Source organism: Bison bison, unplaced genomic scaffold (genome assembly GCF_000754665.1).
Source record: "Bison bison bison isolate TAMUID 2011002044 unplaced genomic scaffold, Bison_UMD1.0 scf7180017864158, whole genome shotgun sequence".
Classification (NCBI taxonomy): Eukaryota; Metazoa; Chordata; class Mammalia; order Artiodactyla; family Bovidae; genus Bison; species Bison bison.
The window spans coordinates 4,431,666-4,446,325 of NW_011494730.1; the positions used below are offsets into that span (position 1 = coordinate 4,431,666).

The 14,660-nt window shown below is 40.2% G+C and overlaps 1 protein-coding gene across 2 annotated transcripts in view; it reads right to left on the bottom strand.

The window, feature by feature from the left end:
* Nucleotides 1-14,660, bottom strand: part of USP40 (ubiquitin specific peptidase 40) — an 81,543-nt gene that overhangs the window by 13,808 nt on the left and 53,075 nt on the right. Inside the window, exons 21-25 of one of the 2 annotated variants that reach the window (XM_010841236.1) lie at nt 14,337-14,423; nt 8,459-8,495; nt 6,946-7,010; nt 3,209-3,283; nt 667-819 (exon numbers count right to left, since the gene is read on the bottom strand). In XM_010841236.1, the coding sequence (XP_010839538.1) occupies nt 667-819; nt 3,209-3,283; nt 6,946-7,010; nt 8,459-8,495; nt 14,337-14,423 (417 nt within the window). Of the gene's footprint in view, nt 1-65; nt 820-3,208; nt 3,284-6,945; nt 7,011-8,458; nt 8,496-14,336; nt 14,424-14,660 lie in introns of those variants that run through there. The other variant, XM_010841235.1, reaches the window with a different exon arrangement.

Consider the following 14,660-nt stretch of genomic DNA (forward strand, 5'->3'; position numbering starts at 1 on the left):
GCGTGTGCGTCACTGGGAGCACCTGCAAGGACAGAGTGAGACTTCTGACAGGAGCTTTAGATGAACTTAGCTCATATTTCTGAAGTATAGGCTGTGCTGGGATACTGCACACAGGCTTAGTACAATTCTATCCAAGCAACTCAGAATCTGCAGGCTTCGAGTCAGCCTTTCAGGACTTCATGGGGAGGAAGCGGGGTCTGGCAGCCGGGCCGCCAGGGGGCGCGGTGTGGGCATAAGACCGCGCCAGGATGGGTCTGAGGAATTTCATTCACACTGTGCTGTCACTGAAAGCAAAGGAAGCTTCAATGTCCGGTTCTGTTACAGTGAAGGGGGCTGCTATTCCTACTGCCACGGGGAGCTTGAGAGATAATATATAAAAATTCCTTGAAAAAACGGAATACATTGCCATAATAATAAAGATAATAAAAATAACAGATGGCAAATGAAAGGTAAAGCCAAAAAAAACCCCCCAAAATAAAAAAACAAAACAAGATGGTATTTTATAGAGGTTATATACAAATCACTGTATAAAAATAGAATGGTATTATTATGCTATGAATTACAGAACACATAGATTTTGTTGTAATTTAAGTATATTTTAAAAACACACATTTCTGTTGCCTCTCAGCAGAAGCAGTCATTTTACTTTTCTTTATGACACACCGGCTGCTGTAATTCTGTTGTGTTCTCACCTGGAGTGGAACTGGCTTTCCAGACGCTGCCTTGAGAAAGGGTACAATTCGTCTGGTCCTGGTGATCCTTCCAGTGATGCAGCGGCCCCTGAGGCTGGTACCACCAGATGGGCACCGTCAGGAAACCCTGAGGGATGGAGATTTCGAACTGCTGATGCACACAGATTAAGTCAACTTCCACTTCCACAGAGAAACATCTTGGTATAGAAAATGTTCCTGAATTTAGGATTTTTCCTTAAGATGTATGTATTAACCATCATACATTATCATTCACCACTTTTACATTTAAAAGTTTAAAATCATAAAAATCAGTATGTAGGATGAATGGGACTAATGTTCTATAAATTAGGAACTACGATAAGTGAAAAGTATAAACAAACTAACAAAACATTTGACAGAACAAACTATAAAAATACTTTCAGGCATCGGAAGAGCACTGTAGCACAATATACCAGTTACATGCAGTTTTTAATTTATAAAATTTCTAAAGGAACTTTCTAGAGAAGCAACAATCTATTGATCTAAGGTGCATTCCTACATAACATCTACATGAAATAAACCCATCTCCTAAAACACATTCTGTAATTTCAGTTTTACTAACTTGACTGGTTCTCTCCCCTGCCTTTTTTGAGTTAGTAAAGAACCTTAGTAGATCAACTGTGCTACAGTGGTCAATTTCCAACAACAGAAGATGAGACTGTGGGGAGAAAGACATGGATTTTTAAATACATACTTTTCAAGAAATGCATGCTAAAATTTGAATATTTTTTTGTTTATCAAATTGGTGACAATTAATAAATACTCAACTTCCATGCAATAAATAAATAAATGTAAATAAGAGCAAAAAACTCCATTTTTTTATTCAGTTCAAACCTAAACTCTTGTAAATTGGTGCTAGGAGTATAAACTGCTGCCAAGTTTCTGGAAAGTAATTTGGTGTTGTCAAAATTTAAAATGCCCAAACCCTCTGACCCAGCCATTCTATGGTTGGGATTTTATCTTCTGATATACTGGCCCATGCATACTGAGATATTCACTGCAAATTGTTTATGGCAGCAAAAACCATGAACCAGCCTCAAGGTCCCTTTTTAGAAGACTGGTACATTACGGCAGGCCGTAACTTTTGACAAAGAAATTTCAGTTCCAGTTCTTTATCCTATGGATACATATGTGCAAAATGGCAAATAGACAGTATTTTTGGCAGTGTTATTTGCATCAACACAAGACTGGGAACAACCTAACTGTACTGGTTAACTCATGGGAGCCTCCATACACATCAAACAGAATGAGACAACATTTTGTGTACGGATACAGCATATATATGGGGATAAACCATTAACAAAGAAAGCTAGGTGCAGAATACACTGTCAAACTTATAATCTTTGCTGTAAATAGAAATATGTATATATACATGAATGTGCACACGCATGCTCCATATACACACATGTGTGTATCGAAGTATGCGCTTCTCGAAGGATACAGGGGAAGCTGGCTGCCGGTGGAAGGAGGACAGACCCCATGGGGATGGGGCCTCCTCTTCCTGGCCCAGCTTTTTACATCCTTTATATTCAAAAATTAAAGAGCACGGTATAAAATATGACAGAATTCTTTGAAGTCATGAAAAAGAAAAAGATAGGTCTGTATGTGCTGATGTGAAGAGATCTTCAAGACATACTAAATGAACAAAAACAAAAACCACAAGGAATAAAACACTGCATAGAATATGATCCCCTTTATGTAAACTTTGAAAAGGCTATGGACATATTCACACTCAACATACAAACAGGTGCAATTTTTTTCTTGGAAGTACAAGAAAGGAAAAATAATTGGGCTCTTTCTGGAGAGAAAGATATAAGAGAAACTTGTTAATCATTCTATAGCCTTCTACATTGTCTGAATTTTCTAATCATAAGCAAATGATTGTCTGAGTGCTAGAATTTGGGGTAATTTTATTTTCCTCTTTATATGTGTCCACATTAATAAAAACAACAACTACTAAATATTGGCCTTTCTGAGTGGTCATATGCAGGGTCTATGCAGAGGAGTGGTGCGAGCCCCCTCACAGAGCCACACTAGGACTGCAAACTTGGTTCAACTCTTTGGGAAAATGATTTGGCTTGTTAATTCCATCTTTAGAATTGTCTTAAGAAGGATTTATATTTATTACTATTTATAAGAACAAAAAGTTTAAAACAAACTGAGATATAGATGATATCTATATAGATGAATTAAATTGTGCTAAGTCATACACTGGATATACTGACTGTTTTTAGATTTTATGGCCCAGTTAAAAAATTAAATATAAAAAATAGGAAATAAAACTGTACATACAGTTGATGGAAGGAAAATATATAAAGATGTAAAGTATGGTAGCTACCTGGTGGAATTTGGGGTAAGTACTCTATACTCGTTATGATTATATTTCCCCATTTTCACACGATGACAACATATCATCTTTGCAATCACAACACAGAAACTGCTATTTACAAAGTGTCTACTCGGGAGCAAAGTCTTACCAGAGGAGGAAGTTTTCCTTCAATTAAAAGCAAAGTATCTCCAGAACAGATCATAAGCTCTTTCAGCTTTGCATCCTAGAAACACAGAAAGTGAAAGTCTTTTTTGTCACGACTTCTGGAAGGAATAAAGAGACCATTCAATCTTTAAAACAAACAAACAAACAAACACTGATGCCTCTATTATCATTTCAAGAAATAAGTAGATGAATAATGAAGCAGATATTGAAGAGATGGAAATAAGCTAAGACTATAAAATAATACATCATTATGTATTAAAACTGTATAATTAAGAACTTTAAAAGATTAAAGGAAGGAAGATGGATGAGATGAAAAATGGCAGACTAATTTACAGAAGATAAAATTTTAGTTAAGCTTAAAAGATAAGCTGGATTTAGCAAAGTCAGAGGAAACAAGGAATTTCTCAAGGAAAGAAGAACATGGCAGGACTTCCCTGGTGGTTAAAGTGGTAAAGAATCCGCCTGCTAATGCAGGAGACACAGGTTTGATCCCTGATCCAGGAAGATCCCACATGCCACCCATGAGCCACAGCTATTGAGCCCGTGCTCGGAGCCCAGGGGCCACAACTACTGGTCCATGCACCCTAGAGCCCGTGCTCCAACGAAACAGGCCACTGCAAAGAGAAGCCAGGCACCAAAACAAAGAACAGCCTCCTCTCGATGCAACGAGCGAAAGGCAAGCCTGTGTGGCAACGAAGACCCGGCACAGCCAAAAAGTAAACAAACAAAATTATCACAAAAACAGAAGAAGAAGAACAAGGCAAAGCCAACGTTAAGTCAAGGGTCGGTATGATTTGCATATATGATTTATATAAAGGGGAAGAGCTAAGAGACTAGATTAATTAGAGTGGGAGGTATCCGCTGGTGAGTAACAGGAAAGAAAACTGGGTGGGAAACAGGTCACAGGTCAAAGAGGTGTGGAACAGAAAAAAAGGAGTTGTCAGTTGCCTTTAAAAAGCCACTCAAGATTTCTGTGAAGAGGATTTTTAAAGATCACCCTAAGTTGTCAGACCTGTGACATATTGATATGAAGTGGGAAATGAATACCTGGGCTTAGGGACGCCAGCTGTAGTAACTCAGGCAAGAGGCAAAAAACGCCAAAATGAAACAAAAGACCAAAAATCAGGGTTTGAACCAGGAGGCCAGCAATGGAATTGGTTGAACAAGAGTGTAAAGACTGACAGGTCTCTGAAGGCCAGGACCAAACATGACCCACGTCAGGTAATGAGGGTAAGCCACATGTAGGGCTGGAAAAGGTTAGGATGAGAAAGACTCACAGCAAATCTGTGAAGTGGAGCCAGTTCTGAAGGTAATGAGTTTGCTTTTAGAGAAACTGTTTGATACTGGTTTGAGAATTAGTAAGAGAAGAAAATGAGGCAGATATTTGACTAGATAAACTCTTCTGACATCCAAACTTTGCTGCTAAGTTGCTTCAGTCGCGTCGGGCTCTGTGCGACCCCAAAGACCACAGTCCACCGGCAGCCTGGTGGCTCCCCCGTCCCTGGGATTCTCCAGGCAAGAACACTGGAATGGGTTGCCATTTCCTTCTCCAATGCATGAAAGTGAAAAGTGAAAGTGAAGTCGCTCAGTCGTGTCTGACTCTTCGAGACCCCATGGCTGCTGCCTACCAGGCTCCTCCGTCCATGGGATTTTCCAGGCAACAGTACTGGAGTGGGCTGCCATTGCCTTCTCCATCCAAACTTTATGTCCTGAAAATTCTTTGAGGTCCACTTCTTACTCTAGGCTGTCAAATTCCTGGCCAGGACTCATAGGGGACTCTCTATTGGCTGTTACACAGCAAAGACCTTTCCCTGGAAAGCCCTGCTTTAAATCAGCCTCTGCTGATGTCTAATGCCAGACTCTCACTGAACAGAAAGCAGGCACATAAAGCCTGGGGGAAAGGGTTGTACTGAGCACAACCATCTGAGGCCACAGATCTGGACTGTGAGGCCTGAAGCTACTTGGAGCGGCAATAAGGAGATTAACCAGGATGAAAAGACACTCAACATCACTGATTACTAGAGAAATGCAAAGCAAAACTACAATGGGGAATCCCCTCACACCAGAGGGGCCATCAAAAAAGTCTACAAATAATAAATGCTAGAGAAGGTGTGGAGAAAAGGGAACCCTCCTAAACTGTTGGGGGGGACTCTAAATTGGTACAGTCACTATGGAGAACAGTAGGGAGGGTCCTTAAAAAACTAAAAATAAGAGTTCAGCTCAGTTGCTCAGTCGTGTCTGACTCTTTTCGACCCCATGAATCGCAGCACGCCAGGCCTCCCTGTCCATCACCAACTCCCGGAGTTCACTCAGACTCATGTCCATCGAGTCAGTGATGCCATCCAGCCATCTCATCCTGTCTGTCGTCCCCTTCTCCTCCTGCCCCCAATCCCTCCCAGCATCAGAGTCTTTTCCAATGAGTCAACTCTTCACATGAGGTGGCCAAAGTACTGGAGTTACCATATAGCAATTCCACTCCTGGGCATATATCCAGATAAAACTCTAATCTGCAAAGATCCATGCACCCCAATGTTCACAGTGGCACTATTTACAAAAGCCAAGACATGGAAGCCACCTGAGTGTCCACTGACATATGAACAGATAAGGAAGATGTGGCACACACACGCACAATGGAATATTAGTCCGAAAAATAAGAATGAAATAATGCTATTTGCAGCAACGTGGATGGACTTAAGAGATTATCATATTAAGATAAAAAGACAAATATACACTGCTTACATGAAAAAATAGTACAAATGAACTTATTTACACAACAGAATAGACTCACATACAAAGAAAGCAAATTTATGTTTACCAAAGGGGAAAGTAGAAGAGGGATAAATTAGGATGTTGAAATTAACATATACACATTACTATGTATAAAATATATAACCAACAAGGACCTACTGTACAGCCAAGGATTATACTCAATATCTTATAATAACCTATAACAGCAAAGAGGGCTTCCCAGGTGGCGCTAGTGGTGAAGAACCTGCCTGCCAATGCAGGAGACGTGAGAGACAGGGTTCAATCTCTAGGTCAGGGAGATCCCCTGGGAGAGAGCGTGGCAACCCACTCCAGCAAATGAAAAGAATCTGAAATAGACTATATATATATATATTTTTTTTTTTAACAGAATCACTGTGTTGTACACCTAAAACTAATACTCTAAATCAACTATACTTCTATAAAAATCAAAAACAAGAGGAAGAAGAGTAACCAGACTCCAACCATCCTATAATAACTTTGCTCCTACGTCTTGTCCTAAGTGTCTGGCGGAATTTAGAGATGCAGCTTGAAGCAGAGCCTAAGTGACTGGCTGCTAAGTTGAATTCTGCCATCATCAACTTGCAAAGAAACTCTGAGATTAAAACATTCAGGTTTCAAAATTTAGAGCATATCTTCAAATTCTTCACTGGTTTAAATGTCCTTTGTTCTCTGTAGTTCTCTGCCTCTTAATGAAGAACTACCACTAGAGACATATTCTCTCATCAAAAGAGGACTCAATATATATGTTAGATATGTTCCCACTTAGCTGAAACTTTCCCTCTGACCCTGAAAAAACTACAGTGAGAAGAAATGAAAGTAGATCCACATATGGATTCTTGTATCCTAAAAAAAGTAAGCTTTCTCTAGAATTTATTTACATGAGTAGGGTGATATCCTTAGGAAAACACAAAACAATCACTTTACAAATGAAATGTATAGAAATAATCTTACTTCTTCACATAAAGGCTCCCCAGCTTCAAAGCACCAATCCATTTTTCGTAAATGCCATGTTTCTCCTAGGAAGGAATCAAAATCAGGATGGAAAAAAAAAGTCAGAAAAATATGGTTTATGAGTTTTCCAGGAATGACCCTTCTGGATAAATGAATATCAAATGGGATATAATCTAATAATTGTTGACTAATTTTAAAAGTAAATCATCTCTTCAGAGCATGAAAAAAATTAACTTGCTGCCCCAACTTGGTCAATCTTCTGTCTATTCCATCAAGTACTATATGCCTGCAAATAAAAATACTTGGTACTAGTATGCAGCATCTATTTATACCTTTATTATTTACATGTACATATGCATGTCTACATCACACATTAAGTGTAAACAGATATACATACAAGCATAGAATCCCTTCTAAAATCACGAAGTTGTCTTGGACGTAAATACATGCTAACATTACTCAGCAACTGGTAACATGCACAACAAAACTGTTCCTGTCAATCAGCAGTTAACCTAACAAAAAAACTTCGTTCAGCACAGCAGTTTAATGAATTGGGTATAAAAGAACATTTACGAATGTTAATTAGATTTCAGATTTTCACCATGTTTATTACACTGACAAAATGGGAAGAGAATATTTTTTTTGAGGACAGGGAGCTGAGTAAAAGTTGAAAATCTTGGTTACTAAAAAATTAGTGATGTTTTATAACAGTCAACTCCCCCACTCACCAAAAGAAGCTCCAGACCAGGAAATAAACACAGATCTCATATTTATCCTGCACAGGCCACAGGTTTTGAATCCCCTCTTGTGGCTCAGACGGTAAAGAATCTGCCTGCAATGTGGGAGACCCAGGTTCGATCCCTGGGTTGGGAAGGTCTGCTGGAGAAGGGGATGGCAACCCACTCCGGTATTCTTGCCTGGAAAATTCCATGAACACAGGAGCCTGGTGGGTTATAGTCCATGGGGTCACAAAGAGTTGGACACAACTGAGCAACTAACACTTTCACTGTAGACCCTCTTTTGTCATTATTTCTAGTTTTAAATGCAGCACAGGTGTCGCTTCATTGGTGTCTGACTCTGTGCGATCCTATGAACTGCAGCTGGCCAGGCTCCTTTGTCCACGGGATTTTCCAGGCAAAAATACTGGAGTGGGTTGCCATGCTCTCCTCCAGGGGATTCACATAAATACTGGCATCAAACACAACGTACTGAAATGCTGAATTAATGAGGTTAAAAAAAAATCGGTAAAGGATCCAGGAAATTCCAGTGGGTCTAAATCTTAACCTCATCTCTTCTGTATCTCTGCTGGATCCTATCTAGGCTCCTTCCTTAGAAGGAGGCTAACCTACACTTAATTTTCTTTTAGCCTGCAGAGAAGAATCAGGAGAATTATGTGCATAGCTGACAACCCTGGAGAAAAGCAAGTTTGAAAAGTTTTCATTAGGCTTATAGAAAATGCATTACAAGTAAAGGACGGGGACAAGCTTATGCATCATCATAGTCTGTAACCCACCTGTGAGGCCACATTTGTCCAGCATTATCTGCAGACACTGTTAAGAAAAAAAATTATGTTCATTTGTAGTTCTGTTTCTGAGTTACAGTACGAGAAACACCTTTCTTTTGATCCTGGGACTATCTGAGTCTGATTATATTTAACAACTCTCAAACAGATAAAGACATACATGGTTAACTGGTTAGGTAAGCACTCCTTAAGGGCTAAGGAGGTGCAAACTCAGCAGAAAAAAAAAGCTTTCAGTGTTCACATCCAGAACCTATATGTTCTTCCACTTCCAGGTCTGCAGTATGATTTTCTTATGAGGACTAACAGTGTATTTCTGACCAGATATGATTAATTAGGTTGCTTTCACCATGACTTCCTGCTGGGGTCCAGCCCCAGCAGGATCCAGGGGTACCCTCAGGATGACAGCGTCAGCAATAAGGAAAGTAAAAGGGGATAGAAAGAGGCTTGATCTTCCTTGGTTTACATGGAACTTGCTCCGTTCATGGAGGCCGCAGGCACCCTCTTGGTGGGGTGAGGACGCAGGACACCCTCTCCCCGATGAAGACGCAGGGCGCCTTCCCAATCGGGTCTTAGAAGCCCAGGCAAAAAAGTGAATTCAGAGAGCCCTTGTGCCCCAAGGAGTCATCCTGAAATAAGAAGAGAGAGAGAAAGAAAGAAAAGGAAAGAGAGAATGACATGGGGAGACCAAGCTTCGGTGAGCGAGGCCCATAACTTTATTTTCAAAAGGAACTTTTATACCTTGACTTGTACATAGAGGGAAATGAAAGATGCAAAGTCATGCAGAGTCAGCCCAAACATTACATCTGTTTTGTCTTTATCGAAGCCAGGATTTTTTCTGCATACCTTTCCCATAAACAATGTTGTGTACATTATCTTCTGGCCTTGGAAGGCCTGTGGACATTTTATGACCCTTTTTTGATAAAGGCTGCTCAACCAGAAAACTTATTTTCCCTTGAAGTGTTTTTTCTTTGTATTTCTAATCTATGTCAGCCTCAGAAAGTGCTAAACAGAGTTACATTCTCATGGAGCAAAGGTGCAGTGAGTTACAACAAAGAAAGGACCAATTAGCTCAAAGGTCTGATGTGGTTGATTCCAAGGCTGCTGCTTGTTTTTTTACATTCCAACTATGTTAACCAATGCACTCCCAGGTGCACAGTGGATAAGGGATATGGGCACTTGGCAGCAAGCATTGGCTCAACAGTGAAATCCTACACCAGCCCTACTCTAATAGTTTTTAACTCTTCGAAAGGCTCTATATTTTTAGAATGTTTTCGGCTTCCCGTGTCTCTAACGGTTGGGAGGCTGTGAACAATCACATGCGTAGCTGCAAGAGTCTGGATAAAACTGTCAGGCAAGCTAGAAAGCCATCAGAGGGGTTTGAATTGAAACACTCCTATCATGCCCAAGAGACTTATTAACTAAAGCCCTAAGTTGACTTTTTCCAGAGAAAGGTGGTCGGGGATAGCCCCCTGTTAATGTCAGAAGAATTGGTGAAAGGTACAAAATAGTAAGACAGACAGATTCTAGTTTTGGGGTAGATGCTTGAGCAGATCCAGGGGGTCCCTCGAGTCATGATCTGCCTTGCTCATCATGGCTCTTCCACATGACCTTGTCATGGGTGGGATCTCCCGTGCTGGCTCCCAGCAACTTCCCAGGTAAAGAACCCGCCTGCCAATGCAGGAGACCTACGAGACATGGGTTCCATCCCTGGGCCGGGAAGATCCCCTCAAGGAGGAAGTGGCAACCCACTCCAGTATTCTTGCCTGGAAAATTCCATGAGCAGAGAAGCCTGGCGTGCTACAGTTCACAGGATTGCAAAGAGGCAGACGTGACTGAAGTGACTTAGCATGCAGAGATAAGTAAACTCTGATTCTCATAAAAGGAGATTAGCTTTTATTTATCCAAGAAGCAACTGATCATACACCAACTCACAAGGGGAAAACTCTGCATGCTATGAGCTCACAGCACAATTCAGTGAACGATACATGATGAACAGACATTAGAGCAAAACAACAACAGTCATTAAAAACTCCCAACTTCTTGAGCTGAAAAATATTCTTAAATAAATTTAGGGCAAAGGAGTAAGTAAAATTTGATTTATGCTATAACCAAGCAGAAGGGAGAGGGCTAGGGATGATGACTGCTGCCCTGCTTGGCTTACAGGAAAATGGCAAACAATCCAGACAGCCCTGGATTGACAGGGGAACGTTTACATAAACTAGAAAAGGTCTTAAAACAATTAAAGGCTACAAGAGGTTTATATTTACTGGCTTTAAGAGATGTTTAAAATATTTTAAGTGAAATGAAGTTCTAGGATTCCATTTATGATTTTAAAAGAAACCAAGTCAAGCTCTTATTTCTACATGTACATACATACTACACACTGGTACACATGCAGCAAAGGTGTGGGAGGGCACACTATTGATGTGGATGGGATTACATTATCCAGTGCAAAAGTGACTTCCGAGGAAAGGACAAGAATAGGGTGGTAACTAAGGAGGACTTTTAGTCACCTGTGAAGTTTAAAAAGTAAGACTAAATCCACAATTACCTGTATGATTAAAGATAAAAGCAACTATAGAATTAAAGACTGTTCAGAAAACGATGACAGGAACAACACAGAATGGGGCCAAAGAAAACTGGATTCAAAGAAAACCACAGTCTCAAAGGCCTCTATTATTTAAGAAAAACGAGCGATTAAGCATTTAACTTAACTGTTTCTGACAGAGGAAACTACCAGTATAAAGGCCTGTCTGAAGAACAGCACAGAAACCAACGTGGCTGCAGTAGACCAAGTGAGAGTAATAGTTACAAGTTCTGTTTGTTTTTTTTTTAAAGATACCAAAGGGCCAGATCACAAGGGCCTTAAGGTCACTCAGGGGCTCTGCTCTCATTCCAAGTGAGATGGGAAAGCAGAGGAGGGCTGTGTGTAGAGGACTGACTGACCTTAACTTTAAAGGATTGCTCTATTTCTTTGTAAGAATGTACCCTAGGAGGTGCCAGGTTAGAAGCAAAGAGGTCAGTTAGGAAGCTGCTGGAATAATCCAGATGAGGGGTGAAGGCAGTGAAAGCAGTGAGGGAATGAGACGTGGTCAGATTCCAGATAAATCCTGATGGTAGAACCAAAAGCATTTCTTGAAAAACTGGTAATGAACAAAGAAAGAAAAGAATCAAAGATGATTTCAAAGGTTTTGGCCTAAGCAAGTGGAAAATGGAGCCACCATAACGGAAAAGGAAAATGTGAGTGAAGTGCATTTGAGAGAGGTCAGGAGCTCCACTGTGGGAGTGCTATCATTTGGGATGACAATCAGACGCCAAGGAGTAGCTGGATATATGAGTAGGCATCTATGAACTGAGCATGAGGTGCTCACAAGGCAGAGAGAAAAGGAAACAGACTGAGAAGGGGAGGCCTGAGAAACGGGATGAAAACCTACAGAGCTGCAGTCTTCTCCAGGCAAATGACAAATGTCATTAAGTATGTTACCGCTGCTGAAAGAGCAAGTAAGCAGATGCCTGGGACCTGCTCACCAGACACAGTAACATGGGGGCCTCTGGCAGCCCTGATACAGCAGTTTCAGCTCTGGGGAGGGGAGTGGGTAGGCACGGGGAAGGGGTCTGCCTACAATGGTTTCAGGACAAAAGACAGACATACACGTTCTTCGAAATGAAAAAACACTGAAGTTACCCAAGGTCACACCCCAGGCACAAAGGACTAACCATCTTTTCCTCTGAGAAGCTGCTGCCTTTCCACCAACGATATCTCCAGTCCCTCTTCACACTTACAACATATGAACATAAATAAGATACTAAACTGCCCCTAACTCTTGATAGCGTCCAGTCCACAATTAGCCCATACCCCTCCTTACAATCATTTAGCACAAGTCCAAGCCCTGTCAGGGAGACCATTCGGATGAGAGGTGAAGGCGACAGCAGGGGAGGGAGGGGTGTCGGGGACTCTAATTCTTGTGATAAGAACCTCATGCTGGCAGTAAGTCAGCAACAAGTCTGTTTTTAAAGCTAGCCACCCCCAGCAAAAAACTCATTAAAGTTAACAGGCAAATGAAAAACTGGGAAAATATTTACAGCATATAGCAAAGGGTAAAAAATATATATTATTAAAAATATGTTTAATCACAGAAAATTTCAAACTTACGCAGAGGGCTGTAAAATGAACCCTCAGGTACCCATCTCCAGCCTCAGCTCCTGCTGTGGCCCGTCCTGTTTGTCAATACCCCCCCCCATTTCCCCTGTCTAGCTCCCCAGATTCTTTTTTAAAGCACATGTCAGGTATCACTTCATTTATTGATATTCAGAACTCATCTCTAAAAGATGAAGATTCTTTAAAAAACCGTAACTGGTAAATAATTATGATATAGAATTCCTAAATAACGAATATCCTGTCAATGTTCAAATTTCAGTTCCTGTGGTTTGAATCAAGGCCGTATGAATTCTATACATTGTGCCTGCCTGCTATTTCTCCTAAGTCTCCTTTAACCCTGCTACTGATTTCCTGAAGAAGAGTTTTCCACTTGGAAACTGTGCTGACTGCTGGCCTGAGGTGCATTTAACAGGTCTCTCTGTCCCCTGAACTTCTTACAAACTGGTACTCAGATGTTGATTGGACTCAGGTCCAGTTTTGTTTTATGTTTTGGCAAGAAGAGCATGGGTATTGCTTTGAATCTCTAAATGTCTGGGTTACTCTTGGGGCTGTTAGCAGTTTTTCAGGATCATGGCTTAGATCCATTAATTCATTAGGACTTGAAAAACGGTGATAGTTTAAAATTTCTTCTTCATTTTATTAGCTGGGATATGTCTATTTAAAAAAATCTTCTCATTATCTATTTGGTTATTGTGAGGTAAAGTTTGCAAAAGAAAAACAGGATAAATATTTGATTCTTTCCTTTTTGGTTCCCTGGCATTCACTAGCTAGCAATGAACAGCATATTTTTAAAGATCATTATGAACTCATGGATTTTATGTATGTGTGAATCAGATTTCATTATTATTCCCACTGAGGTTCACTCGCTTATCTTCAGGTTGGCTCCTGACTCTCTTTGCTAATCTCAGAAGTCTCTGCTAGCTTCACTGCTTCTGCTGTGGTAAGAGTTCCAGGTACCTCACACACTTTCCTGACCGAGTGGCAGGACAAGCCATTACTCCAAGAAGCCCTAGTCCTTCCTGGAAATGGTGTTTAGCAATCACAGTCTGGGTACTGGGGGGCCTGCTACTACTAGGTTGTTCATTGTTTCTATAAGCCGTTTCAGGAGACAGCGATAGAAAAATAATTTTTTAAAGAAAAAATACATCAGGTTCATTCTGACTCTTCTAATTAAAATTCAGGAGTGCAGGCTTTATTTATAACCACATTGATGTTATCTGTCTGTTCATTTTCCAATACTGAAAGTCCCTGTTCTTAGTGATACCCACGTAACTGTTTGCTTTATCATACACACACACACACACACACACACACACACACACACACTCGTATCTGTGTGTGTCAGATTATGTGTGTATACATAATGTAAAATCACCAGAAGGAAATATACCAAAATGTGAATATTAATGGGATAAGAGATAATGAGGAGTTCTGATTTTTTCTTTTAATCCATTTTTATACATCCTAAATTTCTACAATAAACATGTATTATCAGTAGTCAGAAAAGAAAAAAAATAATCTTATTTTTAAAACCACGGCCGGCTCACCAACTTTCAAGCCAACCAAAGCACTCCTTTAGTGAGTACATAGAATTCTTTAAAGGGTATTATGTAAACCCTAGCCTTAGGATCACAAAACCCTAATACAGGTTACCACTGCTGCCTACCCCAAACACCCACAGACCCTGGCTCCCAAAGTAAAATAACTTACATCCCTCACAGATATTGTTTCCTCTACTATGATCTCCATCTCTGTCCCAGGGTGAACATCACTCCCCAAAGCAAAAAACAGGAACAGCTAAGATTGAAACAAAGGTATAAACACAATTTAATTTGAATTTTAAAATTCTATAAATATATAATTTATTTCCAAAAGAGAAAGGCCAATGATCATAAAACATTAATAAAAATCTCAAATTATGTAAAAACAAGTCTTATGTTGAGTAAAGTTATAATTTAAACAATAATCTTGACTGCCTAGAAAAGTAAGATTCTTTATCACCAACGTTTTTACTCCTAATAAACATCTCTCACG